Source organism: Boeremia exigua (genome assembly GCF_020726555.1).
Source record: "Boeremia exigua strain MPI-SDFR-AT-0100 chromosome Unknown C7974scaffold_5, whole genome shotgun sequence".
Lineage (NCBI taxonomy): Eukaryota > Fungi > Ascomycota > Dothideomycetes > Pleosporales > Didymellaceae > Boeremia > Boeremia exigua.
In genome coordinates this window covers 1,638,199-1,656,122 of record NW_025763522.1, presented here as the reverse complement: position 1 = coordinate 1,656,122, position 17,924 = coordinate 1,638,199, and the positions used below count along the sequence as shown (strand labels likewise).

Sequence of the window (17,924 nt, the reverse complement as noted above, 5' to 3'; positions counted from 1 at the left end):
AGTCCGAAACTCAACACAGATCGTGGCAGAACAGCTCGAAAGAACGTGCAATAAATTTTCATATGCCACCAAAGATCGTGTTGCTACCTGTGCCCATCCATCCGCTGGTTTCAAAAAACCACTCTGGGTCTTCCAGAAACCGAGAGTCGAAGTCCATCATGTCGTTTGGCCAGTATGATTGCATGTCTGAGCCCGTATCCAAGTCAACCCCCTCACCACAGCTTGCACTCCTCCCCATGTCGCCTCTAAGACTAATGTTAGGATCTGCGCTGGTGCCAGTCGATACACCCTGCCCCGTGACATCATCAGCGCCGTCACCTCGACCATGGTCTTTGTTCCCAACTCCGGAGCCGCTCAGATCAATCGACTCGCCATGCTCCTGTCGGTAGACCTCTGCCATGATCTCGCGTATCTCTCCAATACTTCGCTTCGCAGCTTGGAGAACCATAGCCTCAGGATCTGTGCCGGCAACTAATGCATCGACACGAGCCACGGCGCACGCGAAGAACACAGCGCCTTTCGCATTGGTCTCGCCATTCAGTATGCGCTGCACCGATGTATGGTAGGCCATTACCAGAGCGTCGTACAGTGTGTGCGATTGTGGCGGCAGAACGAAGACCCGGTCTTCTGAGTCAGAGATTAGGGGAGCTGTTGGAGCCGGGGCGTTCTGATGCTCTTCGATCTGCGTGTTCAGTTCGTAGTAGATTGTTGACATAGCATATAGAATAAGCGACTTGAAAAAACCAACGGCGCGGTAAGTCAGGAGCGTCCAGTCTTCGCCGACAGCCGCAGTTGCTGGCGCAATGATAGCCAAGGAAGACTCCAAGCAGATCTTGCGTGAGAAATGATAATAAGGGTTCTCCTTAGCTTTCACAAAATAAGGGCGATGCAGACCGAGGACGAAGCGGCGGACGAGCGAGTCGAGAAACTTGATTTGGAATGGTGTTATGCGAGCACCTCCCTTTAAGGCTTCTTTGAAGAAGCGGGTCTTCGAATCGCACAGCTCTGTTAGTGTCTTCCCTAGCTGGAGACATTTGGAGTAGGGCAAGTCGAAGCGTATGTCGTTGATGAGGCGGACAATCTCGAGTCGTTCAGGTAAAGACTGTGCGAAGGCGATCTGCAGACTACAATCTGTACACATCTCAAGTGGTTTGATGTTGAGCGGCGAGTCTTCTTGTTCATACAGATCCTCATCGTCGACATTGGAAGGTGGATTTGTGTCGAAGTCATGTACTGATATCAGAGGCGGCATGCCCATGTCCAGGCTGCTCTGCACTTCAAGCTCCAGAACGGTTGCCCATAGCCTCCTGCGCATCTCCGCGTGGAACGTGTTGATCTTGCCAAAGTACGATGGATCTCTATGAAGCCCAAGGTACATAGCAGTTCTGAGAAGCGAGCCTGCAGTAATCCAAACGTGATCACCCTCGACATTACATACTTGCTTTGCAAGCAGAACCAGCACCTGAATCTGTAAGCCGGCCATGTTGAGTCTCGACTTTGCATGTGGTGCAGCCAGCCAGTTCTCCGCGGCTTGTATCCACTTGGCACAGCTGGTTCGGAATCGTGGTTGATCGACACCTGTATAGAAGGGAACTCCTATCGCACAAACAAGCATGATTTTGAGTTGAACGGATGGCTTGCTCTGAGCTCTACCTGACCAATAATCATCGTACTCTTTGCGGAAGGATGGTATGTGTAGTACCCGAAGAGCGCCTTCGAAGGTGCGAAGGTAACCGTCTACAAGTATGTCGCAGATGGCCTTGCAAGGAAGCGAGCCCAGAGCTTCTGGCGCAATAGCAGGCAATAGCATACGGGCAGTCTTCAGAATACGGGCCATGGTCTTGAGCTCTTTGACAGTTTTATAGAGCTCTGTTGACTTTTTGACCTCTACGCGGTCTGTAGCTGGGTTCACGATGGTGTTCGCGTCGCCTAAAGCTCCATACTAATTTGGTGTCAGCCCCGTAATGATGTGAGATCGATTAAGAAGTAGGGGCACCAACAGGCTCTAACGCGTTCATCCAGTGGCTTTGGCCGAAGAATTTCGACTTCTGAAACGTGCCAGGAATATCGGTAACGATGTCCGCGATCGGTCGAGTGTCCTCTTCAAGGACCCCACCCTGGTCGGTGACTGGAAGGGGACGTTCATTTTCCGTCAGCAGAACGGTCATGAACGAGGATGCCCGAGCAGCTGAATGCGAGCTCAAGTCTGATGCCGACCTCTCAGAGGGCATAGACGTCGGTTCGGGCGCTTGATGCTCGCCAATTGGGCCTGACCTATCGAGTGCAGTTGTACTTCCTGCAGCCTCGGGCAATTGCTCTGTCCGTCGGGTAGCAGCTCGAGCTGGCCTGTAGGTACACTTCTCTGACTTTGTCCTGATACATGCCCCACAAGGCTTATTGCGATCACATTTGACTTTGCGCATACGGCACTCGACGCACGATAATGCAGGCCTTCGGATACGTTTGGCCAGGCCTTCGCTATCGTTAAGCGCTTGTGATACGCTCGGAAGCTGATCAGTCATCTCATGTGCAGGAGTTGTTTAGTATGTGACCGGCTGGCAAAGGCGACAGATGAAGGCGTGTGATGCAAGAGGGTCGAGGTGTGTGATCGGTGATTTCGGTCTTTTAGGTCATTCGGCTTTTTGTGCTTTCAGCTACAGCTAGGCGTTCCGTGTACTTCGTAACCTATGTGCATCCAATGATGTCTCTTATTTTCCATAATATCACGATGGCTATCGTTGTGTTGTAGCATGCTGAAAACGTCGCCGTCGAGGTGCGTGTTCCTCTGCGAGAAAGGGGATCGGTGAGGCGTGGTGGGGCCCCGAATGCAGCATTACGTCTCTTCCTCGTTACCAATCCAGCAATAGCTATAGCTGATGCAAGATCTCTCCTGTCGGCCGCGTATGCAGTCAGAATCAGGAGCATTCTGTGCCGCGAACCGCGACTTCAATCTCTAGTCATATATTCCTCCCCTACCTCATTGCGACCACGCCGTCGCGTATGTCCTCGAAGTATCTGTCAAACCATTGCTCATCGCGATCCGCATTGGCGATAGGTGGTAACACAGCTGCTAGTCCTTGTGTATGGTCCTCTTCATGCTGATAGATCTACAAGACTGGTGTGACTGCTCAAGTACAGTACGCATCGGCATGTGTCGCTTCTCTTCCAACTGGTCTACCTTGCCACTTTGAGCAGCACTGTTAATTAGTCCGCTAGGTCCTCTTATCTTTGCAGTGAATAGAAGATACTGCCTTCGAAATGATGGTCTCTTCCGAGGTACCATCTGCTGTTCAGCAGTCAATTTCCGGATCAGAAGAACTTTCCACGCGACGACGATATTGGCCATTTCCTGAGCATAAAATAGCCGTCTACACTTCTCAATCAGTGGACGGGTGCGGTAGATGTACGGAGCTTGCGTCATCTCGACTTCAGAATGCACAATGATGCTCAACGCGATTGGATCATTGCGTGATACAAGGTCGCGCTGGCGCAACCACAATTGCCGCGTCGGATCGGCTTCTAGCAAAATCGGCAACGCTGTCGCCACCAGCTGTATCAAATCACGGAGAGAAAGATGTTATCTAGTGCATGGTATCTTCGCAGACACCGTGAGCCGGCGTTTTGAACACCGGTTCATGGTCCAATCTCGCAATTCAGCCATGTAAATCGATTCCAGTGGCTTTCAAGAGCGTTTACGTTTGGAAATGTTCTTGACTAAAAGAAGTAGGTTCTACTCTCTATCGCTGCTCGATAACGTATGAAGGGTGAACAGCGAGATCATCTCACAGAAACACAAGGCTGTACTCGATGCGCGAAGCGACTACCATAGTGGAACGAGCTTTCGAACTACGAAAGATATCGACTCCAACACCTGTTTAACGCGATGTTCAATCAAGTCCAATCTCCGTCTTAAGTGGATCCTTCGCCTCGAGCAACAATATGCTCTCCACAGTCAACAAGCGACTCGACCGGACCGGACCGAGCTCAATGCGCTTGGAAATACCGAAACGGAGGGGTTCCGTGGGGCAAACAGCAGGGTTCGATGCGCAACTGGAACTGTAACTTCGTTGGCCCATGTGGCTCGACGATTGTGCCATGAAGGAGCATAATGATGTATCTCGAACATTGCACCATGTATGGCTGCATGCTTTCCACAGTCAGTGGGTCGGTCCGTATACTGTGTATATATCTTGCTTCATGTCAACCTGTCGACTTGCCAGTAGCGACTCATCTCCTCAACTTCGGATCAGAGTAGTACCCAGTACACTCAGACGCTCACGATGGTTGCTGGATTTTTCAACGGGAGCTCTCAGGAGGAGGCCGCGCCTGTCTACACTGCCAATGAAGGAGCAAAATCAGACGGTAGTCTTCAATATGTCGCTGAGAAATCGGGCAACACCAATGAGGTCTCCTACCAAGAGGCTTCTGGAGCGCCTGTGGAATCGGAATCGCCTCTTGGGTACTCAGTCGGAGCAATCACCATTATCTTCCTCAACCTCAGTAAGATGATTGGTACTGGTATCTACTCAACTCGTAAGTCGCTGTTTCGTGCTTAGTGAATACGTTCTGATGATGATCACAGCTTCTACGATCCTCCGCTACACAGGCTCCATCGGCGCGGCTATGTTCTACTGGACCTCTGGCTTTTTCATATCTCTATCTTCCATGGGTGTTTATCTCGAATACGCGGCCTACTTCCCCAACCGCTCTGGATCCGAGGTTGCATATCTTGAACAGGCCTACCCACGACCGAAATACTTCTTTCCGATCATTTTTGCAGTACAGTCTGTTGTTCTGTCATTCAGCAGCAGTAATGCAATTGGTCAGTAAAGAACCACAAGAGATAAGACCTTATGCTGACAGCTCACAGTACTGGCCCAGTATCTCTTCGCGATCAACGGTAGTACACCTTCCGCATGGGAGCTGAAAGGTGTTGCCCTTGCCAGCTATACTGTGGCTGTCCTATGTGAGTTCAGCGCAAATACTCCATTTCTACCGTAACTAATTCCTCTGCAGTGCTATCCTTCCACACTAAGTACTCATACTGGTTATCGAACGGGATTGGCATGGTCAAGCTGTTGACTCTCCTGTTCATATCAATCACGGGACTGGTCGTGCTGGGCGGTAATACGCGTGTGGAAAACCCTACAGTTGATTTCTCACAGCCCTTCAAAGGCCACATAACTCCGTATGGAGCCACAACGGCACTATACAGGATCATTTTCTCCTACGCAGGATTTGAAAACGCCTTCAACGTGACGAATGAGATCAAGGTACGTTGAGTTGAAAACAGCAAGAATCTGTGGCAAATACTGAACTTGCTCAGAATCCGATCAAAACAATCAAGAAGAACGGTTTCATCGCCTTGCTTCTCGTCGCCATTTTGTATATCTTAGCGAACGTTGCATACTTCGCAGCTGGTTAGTACGCGCTTACATTCACGCCACTATGTATTGACGCTATTGCACAGTTCCGAGAGCTGAGTTGGAGAAAGCGGAGCAGATTGCAGCTTCCCTATTTTTCCAGCACGTCTTTGGCTCCGGCGGTGCCGTCAAGGGCCTGAACTTCCTCATCGCGCTAAGCGCATTCGGTAACCTGCTTGCGGTCCTGATAGGCTCGTCTCGTCAAATCCGTGAATGCGGAAGGTAATTAGCATTAGCCTACTCACCCTGAGCGCTGTCACTAACATCTACCAGACAAGGAGTCCTGCCATACCCTCGCTTCTGGGCTTCTACGCGCCCCTTTGGCACACCTCTTGGCCCGTACTTTGTCAAGTGGCTACTGACTGCCGTTATGATCCTCGCGCCACCCGCTGGCGATGCGTTCAACTTCATTGTTGACTTGCAGGTCTATCCAGCTTCGCTATTCAATTTGACTCTGGCTGTGGGCCTGATTCTGGTGCGGCAACGCCGCAAGCGACTCGGTCTTCCGAGACCCAGCTTCAGAGTTTGGGACCCTGTGCTCGCGTTCAACATCTTCACGAATCTATACCTAATTGTTATGCCATGGTACCCACCACCTGGCGGGAGGGGCAACGTGTCCTTCTGGTATGGAACGTATATCGTTACTGGTATTGCTATGTAAGTCGCATGCCCTCAACATATGAGATACAAGCTAATTAACCCCAGCCTTATCTTTTGTGGTCTGTACTATATCGGTTGGCTCTACGTGCTCCCCAACTTCCGTGGCTACCGCATCCGTCAAGGCATCATTACGTTGGATAGTGGCGCGAAGACGCATAAACTGTTCAAGGTACCAGTAGGGGAGCTATCAGCATGGGATGCGACGCACGATGCTTTGGGCCGGGAGTTGAACGATGCAGGTAGCTCGGATCAGGATGTGCAAGTCGGGGAGAGCGTCAAGGACAAGCAGTGAAAATGATGCGACTTGACCCCAAAAAATTTGCTAGCACCATTCGACGCCAATAAGTAGCTCTGAGTTTTCTACTGTAAAGCTATCATCATGGCACATGAGTGATGATCATGAGCTTCGACCTTTAACTCAGTATTTTTAGTCTGTGCTTTCAAAACTTAGCTTGGATCTAATCACCCTGAATTATCGAAAACACTGATAGAACCAAGCACTTCTTTAAAATCCATAGCTCATATCTGATGTTGGCATTGAGTAGTATATATACCAACATACCACCTTCCAAGAGCCATCAGATGGCCAGGATACTATAACGAAGTTACTCTCATAACTCGAGAGCCAGAAGGATTTCAGTAAAAGATACAACTTTACCTGTGATATGGCGGAAAATCAATGCTACCAGTGAAACGGCGCGACTGAAAGATATCATTATCATTACTAGGATCACAAAAGACATACAGGGAGAACATAGGCTTCCTCACTCGCCTCACGAACAGCTCAATGCGGAGCAGTCGCCCCCTTATCCTCTGTATACACAACATAGAATCCCAGTGGACACTTGTCTTGGCTCTGACGGAACAAGAACGTTGTGTCCTTCGAGCACAAACTGCCACTGACCGTCACCGGCCCGATGCCCGGTGGAATCCCGCAAGGTGCTGAGTTGATGATATAGCTGTTGCCCGGCTTCATGATTGGCGGAGGGTTAGGCGGACTCGGTCCTGGGCGCGGCTGCTTCGCGTACGTGGTCTCGCCCGGCACTGCGCCGGCATTGATGTCGTAGCCGGTGAAGGTGAAGGCGCCGCTACCGAGGAAGACAAAAGAGCCCGGGGCTTGCAGGTAGTCCGGGAGGTCGAAGACAAGGTTGCAGACCTTGCCCTGAGTCGCATCGGAGTCAAGGACGAGGTTGAATATTGTGCAGAAGTCGCCAGGGGTGATTTTCGCCCACTCGCTGTTGGGGTAGGCGGTGTTTGGTTTCTTGGCGCTAATGGGGACGAGGGCTGAGGTTGAGATGCTGCCTTTAGGCAGCTTGCCGTCTGGCTGAGCGGTGTTTGAGGGACACTTTGGATTTTGGAGTTTGCTGAGCAGACCCAAGGTACGTGCTTCAAGTGATGCAGCAATGGCAGGCGTTGTGGGCGCGGCAAAGGCTGCCGCCAGAAGAGTGGGTAGTAGTGTGAAAGCTCTCATGATGACAGCTGCAATCTTCTGAAGCTCGAAGGATGATGAACTGTCTCATAAGTTCTTGAACGCAAGATTTGTATCTTTATATATCAGGCGATCGACAACATTGTCACACTCACCGTAAGCTCAGCTAGCAGAACGATGACTTGAAAACAAATTCTAATGCCGCCTCCATGTCTTAGAAGCCTGGTTCCGTCAGAGCCCACGCCGATTGCAGTACCAGATACTTGCCTAGCTGTCAGACCTTTATACAAACCTTCTAAAGATAGTTGCCTGGAAACCGTAGTCCAGTGGGTTGGAGCTCATACACCGAGTTGCTGTAGACATCCTACCAGAAGTTCAACCAAACTTGAAAGGCTCTAGACTCTGAAAAGCAAAAGACCTGGTCCCTGAAAGAGTTCGATGCAGGTCCCGAACGGAACCCCACCACCAACCCGGACCCAGCCTACTGGCCGCAAGATGGCGTCCGAACCGTCTCTTCTCATTGGGTACTTGTTTATTCAGACTTTATCGAGCTCTCCGTTGGCGAAACATCGAATTTTTTGTGAAACATGGACAGTTCGCTTGTTGACTCGATAGTGACGTGCCGTGAACTACGAGCTCTCCACCTGTTCGCGTCGCATCTCACGAAGGGATGTCGATCTGCCAGATATGCCATACTTTGACACCTGTCATAAACCGAATACCTACTGTTCGCAGCACGCACCGGCTTTGGCATGCTGCATGTTAGAAAAGACGACTCCCCACAACTCAACAGGCGCAGCGTTTCTCCGCGTGGCTTTGCTTGGCTGCCGCCGGCGTCCGCTTGAAACGAAGCCACTCCTCTGCACTTTTGCGCCCAAACTTTGTTCGCAGCCGCACCACGACGACCATGCACCTAGATTTTAGGCCTGGCTTCGTCGGCAGGTACAGTCCGTGATACTGTTCCACACGAGGGGCGAAAATCGCACGACAACTTTGACGACGGCTTGGTCGTTGCGCCCGAAGCTCCCTTGCGTGTCGCTATGGCTGACAAGACGTCATGGTTTCAAAAACCTCTTGCCAGGTGCTGGCCATGTGCGACTGAGACATGGGACAAAGCTTGGTTCGACGTTCGCACTGCAGCGACGATAGCGTTAGAGTCGAGCCTTGCAGTATGCTGTTGAGAAAGTCTGCAGGCGCGGGGTGTTGCACGGGCGGCTATTGATGTCAGCACTTCACTTCCTCGGAGACTCAGTGAGCGCAATGCCCCACCGTGATGAAGGTCGTGTCTGAAGATGCAGTTGAAATACAGTTGTGGGGAAATGAGCCAGCCAGCCTGCCCTGCTCAAGGCCCTGTCTGAAGCCCTGTTTAGAGCCATGGGTTGACGCGTGTCGGTTGCACATCTCATTTCGTCTCAACGGCTGCGTACCGACACGCAAGGCATGGGCGGGTAGCGTCGATCGGTCATTTCGAGGTTGTTCCAACGTCGTCCGTGAGGCGGGGTGGTGAACGCAAGGGCATTCTGGGTGTGGTGTGGGTGGAGTCGAAACGTCGTGACCTGTGCATGTTCGGGGGAAGTAGCGACCTGCAGATCAGCGGTCAACGGATCAGAAGCACCTCGACATTAGATAGTAACTTCACGACAAAGACGAGCGCTTGTATTTATGCGATCAGAAATACTAGTGCAACATGAGATTCTCACAGAAGAGCATGAACATTGTAACGATGCATGTTGAAGACGATGTCACGACTGGCAAGCAGTGTAATTTTTAAGTTTTCAATTCAACCAAAACAGTCCCCACTAATTACAACCCTTTCCGGAAACCAAGGATATCTACCAGAAGAATACGCGCTCATGCAAAGTCATAGCCTACCCGTGGGTATGCTCAATTGAAAGATGACATTTACAAGAAGAAAGCGGCGAAGGCACCGACACCAGCAACGAAGCCAGCAGCGTTGAGGGCAGAGGCAGCACCGGTGAACTCAGCGGGTGTGCTGGGCTTGGTGTAGCCGCTGGAGATTGTTAGCAGACGGTTTTGCAGATCATGTGGGAGGAAAGCTTACCTGGTGGGGTATCCAGTGCCGGCGGCAGGGACGGAAGGCTTGACGCCAGTGCCGGAGGGGATAGGGTAGGGAGCAGGGCCGACGGGCTTGCTGGGGTAGGGAGCCGGGACGCCGGGGACGCCAGGGGCGGAGGGCTTGGGGCCAGCAGGGACCGGAGCGGTGCCAGTGGGGTAGGGAACTGTGACAGTGATGGTTGTTGAGCTGGCGCACGATGCAGTAGGCTTAGGAGGCTTACCGGAGTGCTCGGGAGCCTTGGAGGTAGGGACGGGAGTCACGGGAGTCTCCGCGGGGTACTCAGGGACCTTGGAGGAGGGGACCGGGACGACGGGGGTCTCGGCGGGGTACTCAGGTGCCTTGGAGGAGGGGACCGGTACGACGGGGGTGTGGACGGGGTACTCGGGCGCCTTGGAGGAGGGGACCGGGACGACGGGAGTCTCGACGGGGTACTCAGGTGCCTTGGAAGAAGGAACGGGAGTGACGGGGGTCTCGACGGGGTACTCAGGTGCCTTGGAAGAAGGAACGGGAGTGACGGGAGTCTCGACGGGGTACTCGGGGTACTCGGGCGCCTTGGAGGAGGGGACCGGGACAACGGGAGTCTCAACGGGGTACTCAGGTGCCTTGGAAGAAGGGACAGGAGTGACAGGCGCCGAAGGGACGGAGGGGTACTCGGGGTAAGCGGGCACGCTCTCAGCAGGTCCGTATCCGTACTGGGGAACGGCGGCAACGGTGGCGGCGAGCGCAAAGGCAGCAATGGTGTAACGCATTTTGGCTGATTAAGGTATTGAACTTGGGGAAGTTGAGGTGGTTGATTGGCGGGAGTGTGTTATTAATGACAGTATTAGTTTGGTAAGTGAATGGACGACCGAAGTCAAATTGTTGGACTTAAGCTGAAGAGTGGCTGTGAAGTGGAGAAGAAAGGTATCGCGAGCATGCTGAGGTTTATGTACGCTGGGAGATTACGAGCGAGGTAGCGCGGGCCGGCCAGTGAAAGGGGGCGACAGCGCTGGCAGCAGGGGTGGAGTCTGTCTCGGCGCTGCGAGTGGCCAGACGGGTGTTAGGGCTAATGCAGGAACCAAGCGATCCTGCCGGCCGCTGGGCCATTCATAGGCCGTGCGTGCCTGGTGCTAGACTCGGATCGGAAGGTTGGATGTGAATGGTTGCGTTTGTTTCTCGTGTTGCAGAAATGAATGGCCGTCCGAGTTGCGGCGCTGCATGCTGAGTCGAGGCACTGTAGCATAGGCGTGGGCGCATCAGCTTCGAGTAAGCACGGCAGGTATTGCTTGATTTGCGTATCGCGGGCGCCAGCAAAAGGAGGCGTTTGCCACACAGCAAGGCTGCACATTTGCTGGTAATAGAGCCAGCGGGGTTGGAACAGCGCATGTGTTCGCACTGCCAGAAGCGGACCATGCGGAAAGTGAGCTCAGGGGCAGCCTTATCTTCCTAGTCCGTTGAGCCGCAGGGCCTCCACAAACAGAACAAGACATGGCCTCTCTGGAGATCTTTCGCCAGATAGAGCACTGCGGAGGGTCTTTGCGTGTGTCAGTGTCGCAGAATCTGCGAGATCAACACCGATTGCGGATTTCGAACCCTTCAGCCGCACTCGACGAAACGAAACGCCCACAACATCATTGTTTGTTGTCCCCCATTGTACACGCGATCCACGTCGCCACTATTAGTGTGTTAGACTGTCGATTGATGGTACCGCGCAAGCGCTGGAATTGTTGTGCAAGGCGCTCTGGCCCCCGGATCGATTGACAACAGAGAGTCAGTGTCATCGTGAATTGTGGAGATGAAGCATTAACGAGGCTATTCTGAGCAAGCGTCATCATGTGACAGTCTTTTTGGGTTAGCCTCTGGTAGCTCTCCACGCCCATCAGTCGACCTTCATTTCGGCAACAGCCTTTCGTTGTCCTTGCGCGAGTTTGGATCCACACAATTCGCCGTGCAGATGCCGTCATCGGCTAATACCCTATTCGCATCGCGGGTCCTCATTTGTGTTTCAGCGTTGTGGATGTCCTGCAGCATGGCAACGGTGATGCACGCTCCAGGTGGACAACACGCTGACCGCCTGGTACCAATACTGCGCGATAGGGGTACCATCGCACGTGCCGAGCTCCTGCATTCATCCGGACACGACCGCGGAAGCAGTAAACGCTATCGTAGAATGTCCTCCAATCGTGACAGATGCCGCCACCGTCGATCTATATTGCACCTTGCCAACGGTTCGCGGAATTAGGCTGAGAATAGAACGCCTTGAAAGCTTGGTGACCAAGCGAAATGGGATTGCCCAAAGCATTGATATTGGATCCACTCCTGCGCGGTCACGACTCAACACGGTCGTGTTCGCCTCGATTTGCAATTACCCATGAGCCGAGACCATCACAGGAGGAACAACAAACAAGGAGATCAATCTAAGATCCATCCACCTCGGTCTTGTTGCTGCCCTCTTATCTTACTTGCGCTCCATTCCTACGGTCCTCATGCTCTTTCGTTCTCTCTACCTGCGGTGACCATCTTTGAAGCAACATCCTTCTCATTCAATATACCGGGCTTGGACTTCTCTCTCGCCCGGTTCACTTTCTATACTCGGACTCCGGATTCATGTCTTTTGAACCACCGTCGGATTCACTGTCTTGCGAAGCAGTTCGTTGGCTTCACTTGCGTTTCATCACTCTGCTTTCTTTTCTACCGCGTAGTCTACCGCGTAGTCTATATCCCTTCGTCGACATGCCCAAAGCAACAACTTGAAACGCCAAAGGATCATACAAACACATCCTCGCACCGGAAGCTCCTGCAATCGCACTCCCAGATCAAGATGGATATCGTCACCGTCGTGCCTGGATCCAGCCGTTACATCAGATCCCTTCCTGTTGGCCCTCTATCCGGACAGATTGTTTCAACGCTGGAATATCTCTAGTGTCCATGATTTCCCTATCATCCACCGCACTGATTGAAGACAGTGTCCTACCAGCTCGATCAAGATCGTATCCATCAAGCACACCGGTGCACCTGTTCAGGTCGCGAACCGCCTGCCCGCTCCCCATACGCCCAAACACAGACCAAGCATCATCGAGTCCAGACTGGCCCTTCGTGTTCGATCGCGTTCTATTTGCGTTTGCCCGCTCGCCAGTCTCTGCCGTGCACCTCGTATCTCCTACATACGCCTGTCAGACTTCACACCTCATCTCTTGCGAGGCAGGTTTCACACATGCATACAACAAAAGCGTAGTCGCTTGCAGATACTCATAGCTGCCGAATGAAATCAACGAGGATCCTTTATTGCGCCGGCACGTCTCGATGTACAACCTGCGATACGATATTTGGCATAGCGTCATGTGTGTAGAAGGGTGGCAACCCGGGAGGGCGAGGCGAATTTTCGAGGTTGAAGAGACACGGTCGGGTGGATCTGATAATCTTGGGGCGCGGACGTCTTGATACTGGCTGTGTGCTGAGAGGTGCTGGGTTGACGCGTGAGGGGCGGAGTACTTGTGCACGAAAGCCGAAGGGAACGGTTCCAGCAAGCACTCTATCATTCCTTTGGGGATCGTAGATGCCGCAGGAGCCACTAGGATGAGCTTCAGATCTTGACTCATGCATACGCCACGCTGAAAATGCAACCAGGCTTCGGTGGTGGCAATCGGTATTCAAGTTGCCGCATGTCATGCATCTATGCTACTTTATCTACGTTGGATTGCGCCGGACGTCTCATGATTGTTTGGGTACATTCGGAGATCTACAAGAAAATCTCGAGGTTGAACTCAACTGTGCTAACGGGGTATGGCAGCTCGAATTTCTGCAATACGCTGGGGTGCAAGATACCGAAGACGCCGATAGTGTGGTTCTTGCCAGCAAGATTGATTTTGATGGACGCTGCGTGCCCTGGAAGGAAAGTCTTGTCTGGACAAGAATTAGTACGTGACAACAAATAGTGGAAGGACTTTATTGTCTTACCCTCGACTTCTTCAATCCAGTAGCCCTCCAGTGCAGCATTCTTCAGGCCATCTTCTCTTGTCGTGAACTTCGATCGAAGCATAAGCATCAGGCGGTCCATGAGACCGTGTACCTGCTCAAATCCAGATGTCTTACCCATGATAGCCGCAGCAAAGTGCCTTTCGTTCCGGCTCTTGCGCTCCTTGGTCTCGTCTTTGAAGCCGACGTCGCTGACTTCGAAGATCTTCATCGGCACCGAGTGGTGCTTATTCGAGTTGATCGTCTTCAACAAACCGGGCAGAAGTGATGTGCGGACGAGCTGGTATTCAGCAGTCTTGGGGTTGGCAAGCTTGATGGCTGTCTTGCCGTCGTCAACGCGGTTCAGCCATTCAAAGTTCTCCTCGTGCGAGCACAGAATGAGCGGCATAACTTCAGTCCAGCCGGCGGATGCGGACTCGAGGCGCACAATATCAGCGAGCTTGTTGATAGGAAGCGGGGCAGATACGGCAGCAGTCTTGTTCGGGTAGACGCGAGGCAACTTGTTGAAGCCGTACGCGATGGCGTAGTCCTCCATGATGTCGGCTTGGTGGAGGATGTCGGCTCTTGTGATGGGGACGGAGACGTCAAGGATGTTTTTGTCCGTCTTCGAAGGTGTTACATCGTGGCCCATCTTGGAGAGGAGTACGGAGATCTCCTCTGGGGAAAGATCGAGACCTGTGACGTTGTTGAGGTAATCAACCTCAGCCTTCCACTCGCGCGGTGAGAGGTCTGGCGAGATCCTTGACTCGCTGTTGTGAGGAGAAACAATCTTGATTGCCTCTATCGACTCGGCGTATCCTGCAAACATGGCAATGAGCATGTGGTTCACAATTTCAACCTTTGTCTTGTCGGTTGCTGTGATTTCGATAAGGACGTTCTTCGTGTCCAGTGTAATCTTGCTGTGGTTTCCATTGATGATGGGCGGGAGCGAGAGAACAGTTCGGTTTGCATCGTAGATGACAGGGTATACTGGCGAATCTCTAATGATGTGCAGGAAGCGACCGAGGTGCTTGTCTTTCTGTCCAAACGTCAGTCGCACTCCTTTCGCGTGCCTCGCACATAACGCACCTCGTAAAACTCCATAAGTTCCCTAGCGTTCATCTTCTTCGTCTGATTGAGGGGGATAAACTCGATGTCCTCCGGCTTCAGAGCCTCGTATGTGAAGGGGCCCTTGATCGCTGCCTTTCGTCAGATGAGTCGAGAACTGGTTTTTGTGCCACCCACTATCAAGGTCATGGGTTCCAACGGAGACCAATGTACGCTGGCGAGCCAGGTTTTGGTGCAGCTTGTCCTGTAATGCAATGAAGGAGTCGTATCGTGCTTGTGTGAAGGTGATGCCTCGCAGAATGACACCAGAGCAGAGTTCGCGGATTTGGGCAGTCTGTCTTGGTTAAACACTGCTATGTTCATCCACTTAAGACTGTACCAACCTCGGGCTTGATGTGCAACTCCTGGAGCTGTCCATCCTTCGGCGGTGTAACCTGCCATTTGGGCAACTTCTCCTTCTCCAAGAAGACCTTGAGATTCAGGGCAATGCCCTCGAAGCAGAGCATGTCATATCGGTTCGCCGGAATCTCAATCTTCAGCTGCGGTGGTTGCGCCAGGTCCTCTGGCTTTGTGCTCTGGCTCGTGTCCTCGTCCAACTCAATGCCGAATTCGAAGCACAGCTCGTCGAACTCCTCGGTGGTGTATTCGCGGCCGAGCTCCTTAAAGAGCTCCGCCTTATCGACGGAAATGGTAGGCATTTTGAGGATTTGGAGGCCTTAGTTATGGTTTCGTAGAAAGATGGTGGGGTAATCGGCGGGGCTGTCGCGTGCGACAAGCGCGTTGTGACGGATATTTGGCTGTGAGCCTTGGTGTATTGTGTGTGCCGAAGCCAGGGAAAGCTTCTGTGCCGCGTCAATGTGTTTGTTGACAGCTGTTGTGGCGTCAAACGCTGCCGAGTATTTATTTCGATGACTCTGAATTCGAACTTCGAAGTTGCTCCTGCATTGCCGCACGTCGCAAGGTCCGTGCCCGATCTAGTCCGAAGACGGCTGGCTGCCCATTCTACTCGACATGTAAGACAGTAGATTCACAAAGGTGGGTTGCAATAGAGGCTGAGGTAAAGTCATATTGTTTCATATCGTGTGTTAATATTTGGATCAAGTGGCTGTATGCCACAATGAAAGTGTAGCTCCAACGCCATCAATGCTCCGTGTCCTCCGCTCCGTGCTGCTATGCGTAACCTGCCCACCAAGTCGCAATACATCGTTGTTTAGATTCTTGTGAGCCCCTGCTGTCTCGCCATGCAGTCCAGAATGGATAGACGCCAGTGGCCGCTTTCGTGCGCACCATGGCGATCATGATCTCGTCAGCTCTCGGTCAATGTCCAGCAGATGACCCAAGTATAGAACCAGAAATAAAAGAATATGGGTTGTCGAAGGGTAGCGGCAAGAATCTTAGTCCTTCCAGTCCCATACCTGCTTCAAAAAGTGCGCCATGTTGACCTTCTTGGACTTCATCTCGACCATCCAGGGATGCTCCAGCATGCGCCAAGGCGTGGCGCGACGCGGGCAGTCCTTTTCGAGGCTAGGTACCGTTAGCGATGGTTCTCTAGCGGTAAGGAGGGGTTGCTTACCAGCATTCAATAAAGTACTTGAAGTTCTCTGACCACTTGATGCCAGCCTCCGGTTCATCTTTCAGTGTAGGAATCGGTTGTCGGACGATGTAAGTCAGAAGATCAATGAGACCAGCGCGAGGATTCATCTCTGTACCGTCTGCGGGGAACGGGAAACGATGTTGTGCAACTTCGAGAAGCGTCACACCTAAGCTCCACACATCGCTAGTGATAGTATAGCTCTGTCCAGTGATTCGTTCAGGGGCCATGTAGTACGATGTGCCAATGAAAGTATTGGCGTCACCTTTCGTTCCGAACTCACCAGACACACCGAAATCGCAAAGCTTGACCTGCCCGTTCTTGCAGAGCAGGATGTTGCTAGGCTTGATGTCTCGATGGATGATGCGGTGGGAGTGTAGGTAAGTCAAGCCATTCAAGACACCTTCTGCGACCTTTCCGAGAACCTTCTCGCCAGTGCGGCCACCCAGCTTTTTGACCTCGCGGTATACCGCGTCGAGAGATCCACCTTCGCAGAACTCCATGGCGATGCTGATTGTACCAGAACTGTCTTCCACAAAGGCGCCCCAGTAACGACAGATGTGGTCACTGGCGCAGTTCTTATTGAACGATAGTTCTCGTACGATCTGTTTCTTAACATCCGGGTCGGGATTTGTAGTGATGATCTAGTCGTGTAAGTTAGTACGGGTATTACAATCGAGTTAGTGGACGTACCTTCAATGCAAATACTGTCTTTCCGCCCTTCAGCTTACATCTGGTGACAGCGCCACCAGCACCCTCCCCAAGACTGCCAAGCTCATCGATCAAACCTTTGTTGCTGGCTGCTCTCCATCCCATGTCATCAAGATCCTCGACATCCAAGGGGCGACCCTTTTCCAGCGCCAAGGCCTCGAGGTCTGGCATTGGTTGACTGCTTGCACCCCGCTGCATAGTTGATCCTCCCTCGCTGCCGCCCTGCGATATGGCTGAGATAGGATCGTTGGCCTGATTGGGTTCTTGCAGGGTTGAAGGGAACACTGTGCCATTCTGGTATGACGATGCAGAGCCATTCGCTTGCATCTCGCCGAAACTGCCAGATCTTGAGTTCGCGCTTGCATCGCTCGAGTTGGCAGAGAGTCCCGTCGATATCTGCAGCGGGGGCAGCCCTTGTGGTGTTCGACTTGAGCCCATCGGGGTCGCAAGCTGTAGCCGCGGGCGACCGCCTTCTTGAGGGGTGGTGTTCGAGCCCATGGGCGTCGCGAGTTGTAGACGAGGAGGCATAGGGCGGCCCATGCTGGGCTGCCCGTCGCTGGTGCCGTTCACAACAGGTCGAGCGTTCGGTGAGGCGGGGATGGACAGGCCGAGAGCGGGTTTGCGAGGTCCACGGCCGCCAGGGACAGGCGCGCGGAGAAGCGGTACGGGCGATGCCATGTTGGGCTGAGGACTCGAGGTCGCGTTTGCGGAAAAGCCGGGCAGCATCTATAGCGCTCTGCTTGAAAGAGCACTCTTACGGCTGTTGTAGCACAGCTCGAGTTGGCGATGCAGCAGCAGCTACTGCAGTTCAAGTGCCTGCTGTGCAAGGGGCACAGCGGACAGCTAGTCGACCGAGGATGCTAGAGGCCTCGGAGTCGTCCCAGGTTCCTCAAGATCGAGGAGCTGTGTGAAAGCTTGTGTTGCACGCAGGTAGTGTGGGTTCCGGCAGGACGGTTCGCTGCCGTCAGCCGAGGAATGCTGACCGACTGCTGCAGGGCGTAGGAGGGGGCGAAGGGTGCGTGGCAGAAGCAG

The 17,924-nt window shown here is 52.7% G+C and overlaps 6 protein-coding genes across 6 annotated transcripts; 1 reads left to right on the top strand and 5 right to left on the bottom strand.

Annotated features, from left to right (window-relative positions):
• Nucleotide 1: 1 nt before the first annotated feature.
• Nucleotides 2-2,786, bottom strand: C7974DRAFT_172295 (uncharacterized protein). The gene is made up of 2 exons (XM_046136178.1): nt 2,001-2,786; nt 2-1,942 (listed from the first exon to the last, which is right to left on the bottom strand). The coding sequence occupies exons 1-2, from the start codon at nt 2,520-2,522 to the stop codon at nt 59-61; spliced, it is 2,406 nt and encodes an 801-aa protein (XP_045998242.1). The 5' UTR covers nt 2,523-2,786; the 3' UTR covers nt 2-58.
• A 1,403-nt stretch (nt 2,787-4,189) lies between these two features.
• Nucleotides 4,190-6,597, top strand: C7974DRAFT_172286 (amino acid permease-domain-containing protein). The gene is made up of 8 exons (XM_046136177.1): nt 4,190-4,533; nt 4,583-4,822; nt 4,871-4,966; nt 5,017-5,273; nt 5,327-5,420; nt 5,471-5,645; nt 5,697-6,080; nt 6,129-6,597. The coding sequence occupies exons 1-8, from the start codon at nt 4,281-4,283 to the stop codon at nt 6,373-6,375; spliced, it is 1,746 nt and encodes a 581-aa protein (XP_045998241.1). The 5' UTR covers nt 4,190-4,280; the 3' UTR covers nt 6,376-6,597.
• A 173-nt stretch (nt 6,598-6,770) lies between these two features.
• Nucleotides 6,771-7,899, bottom strand: C7974DRAFT_172277 (uncharacterized protein). Its single transcript, XM_046136176.1, has 2 exons — nt 7,780-7,899; nt 6,771-7,734 (listed from the first exon to the last, which is right to left on the bottom strand). The coding sequence occupies exon 2, from the start codon at nt 7,552-7,554 to the stop codon at nt 6,868-6,870; it is 687 nt and encodes a 228-aa protein (XP_045998240.1). The 5' UTR covers nt 7,555-7,734; nt 7,780-7,899; the 3' UTR covers nt 6,771-6,867.
• Nucleotides 7,900-9,414: 1,515 nt separating this feature from the next.
• C7974DRAFT_412456 (uncharacterized protein) lies at nt 9,415-10,338 on the bottom strand (the record flags this gene model as incomplete). The annotated part of the gene is made up of 2 exons (XM_046143645.1): nt 9,415-9,523; nt 9,575-10,338. 2 exons carry the CDS (start codon nt 10,336-10,338, stop codon nt 9,415-9,417), a joined length of 873 nt encoding a protein of 290 aa, XP_045998239.1.
• Nucleotides 10,339-13,307: 2,969 nt separating this feature from the next.
• C7974DRAFT_308853 (uncharacterized protein) lies at nt 13,308-15,288 on the bottom strand (the record flags this gene model as incomplete). The annotated part of the gene is made up of 4 exons (XM_046138193.1): nt 13,308-14,581; nt 14,608-14,721; nt 14,768-14,924; nt 14,974-15,288. The coding sequence occupies 4 exons, from the start codon at nt 15,286-15,288 to the stop codon at nt 13,308-13,310; spliced, it is 1,860 nt and encodes a 619-aa protein (XP_045998238.1).
• Nucleotides 15,289-15,984: 696 nt separating this feature from the next.
• On the bottom strand, nt 15,985-17,570 carry C7974DRAFT_412454 (MAP kinase; the record flags this gene model as incomplete). Its single annotated transcript, XM_046143644.1, has 3 exons — nt 15,985-16,114; nt 16,164-16,825; nt 16,875-17,570. The coding sequence occupies 3 exons, from the start codon at nt 17,568-17,570 to the stop codon at nt 15,985-15,987; spliced, it is 1,488 nt and encodes a 495-aa protein (XP_045998237.1).
• Between the last annotated feature and the right edge of the window lie 354 nt (nt 17,571-17,924).

Bases quoted from the DNA above. Each gene is read 5' to 3' on its own strand.
- C7974DRAFT_172295 (XM_046136178.1), bottom strand. From the start codon at position 2,522: ATGACTGATCAGCTTCCGAGCGTATCACAAGCGCTTAACGATAGCGAA. The intron at 1,943-2,000 runs GTTGGTGCCCCT...ACACCAAATTAG, and splicing joins GGATGAACGCGTTAGAGCCT to TATGGAGCTTTAGGCGACGC.
- C7974DRAFT_172286 (XM_046136177.1), top strand. From the start codon at position 4,281: ATGGTTGCTGGATTTTTCAACGGGAGCTCTCAGGAGGAGGCCGCGCCT. The intron at 5,421-5,470 runs GTTAGTACGCGC...GCTATTGCACAG, and splicing joins CGTTGCATACTTCGCAGCTG to TTCCGAGAGCTGAGTTGGAG. The intron at 5,646-5,696 runs GTAATTAGCATT...AACATCTACCAG, and splicing joins CAAATCCGTGAATGCGGAAG to ACAAGGAGTCCTGCCATACC.
- C7974DRAFT_172277 (XM_046136176.1), bottom strand. From the start codon at position 7,554: ATGAGAGCTTTCACACTACTACCCACTCTTCTGGCGGCAGCCTTTGCC.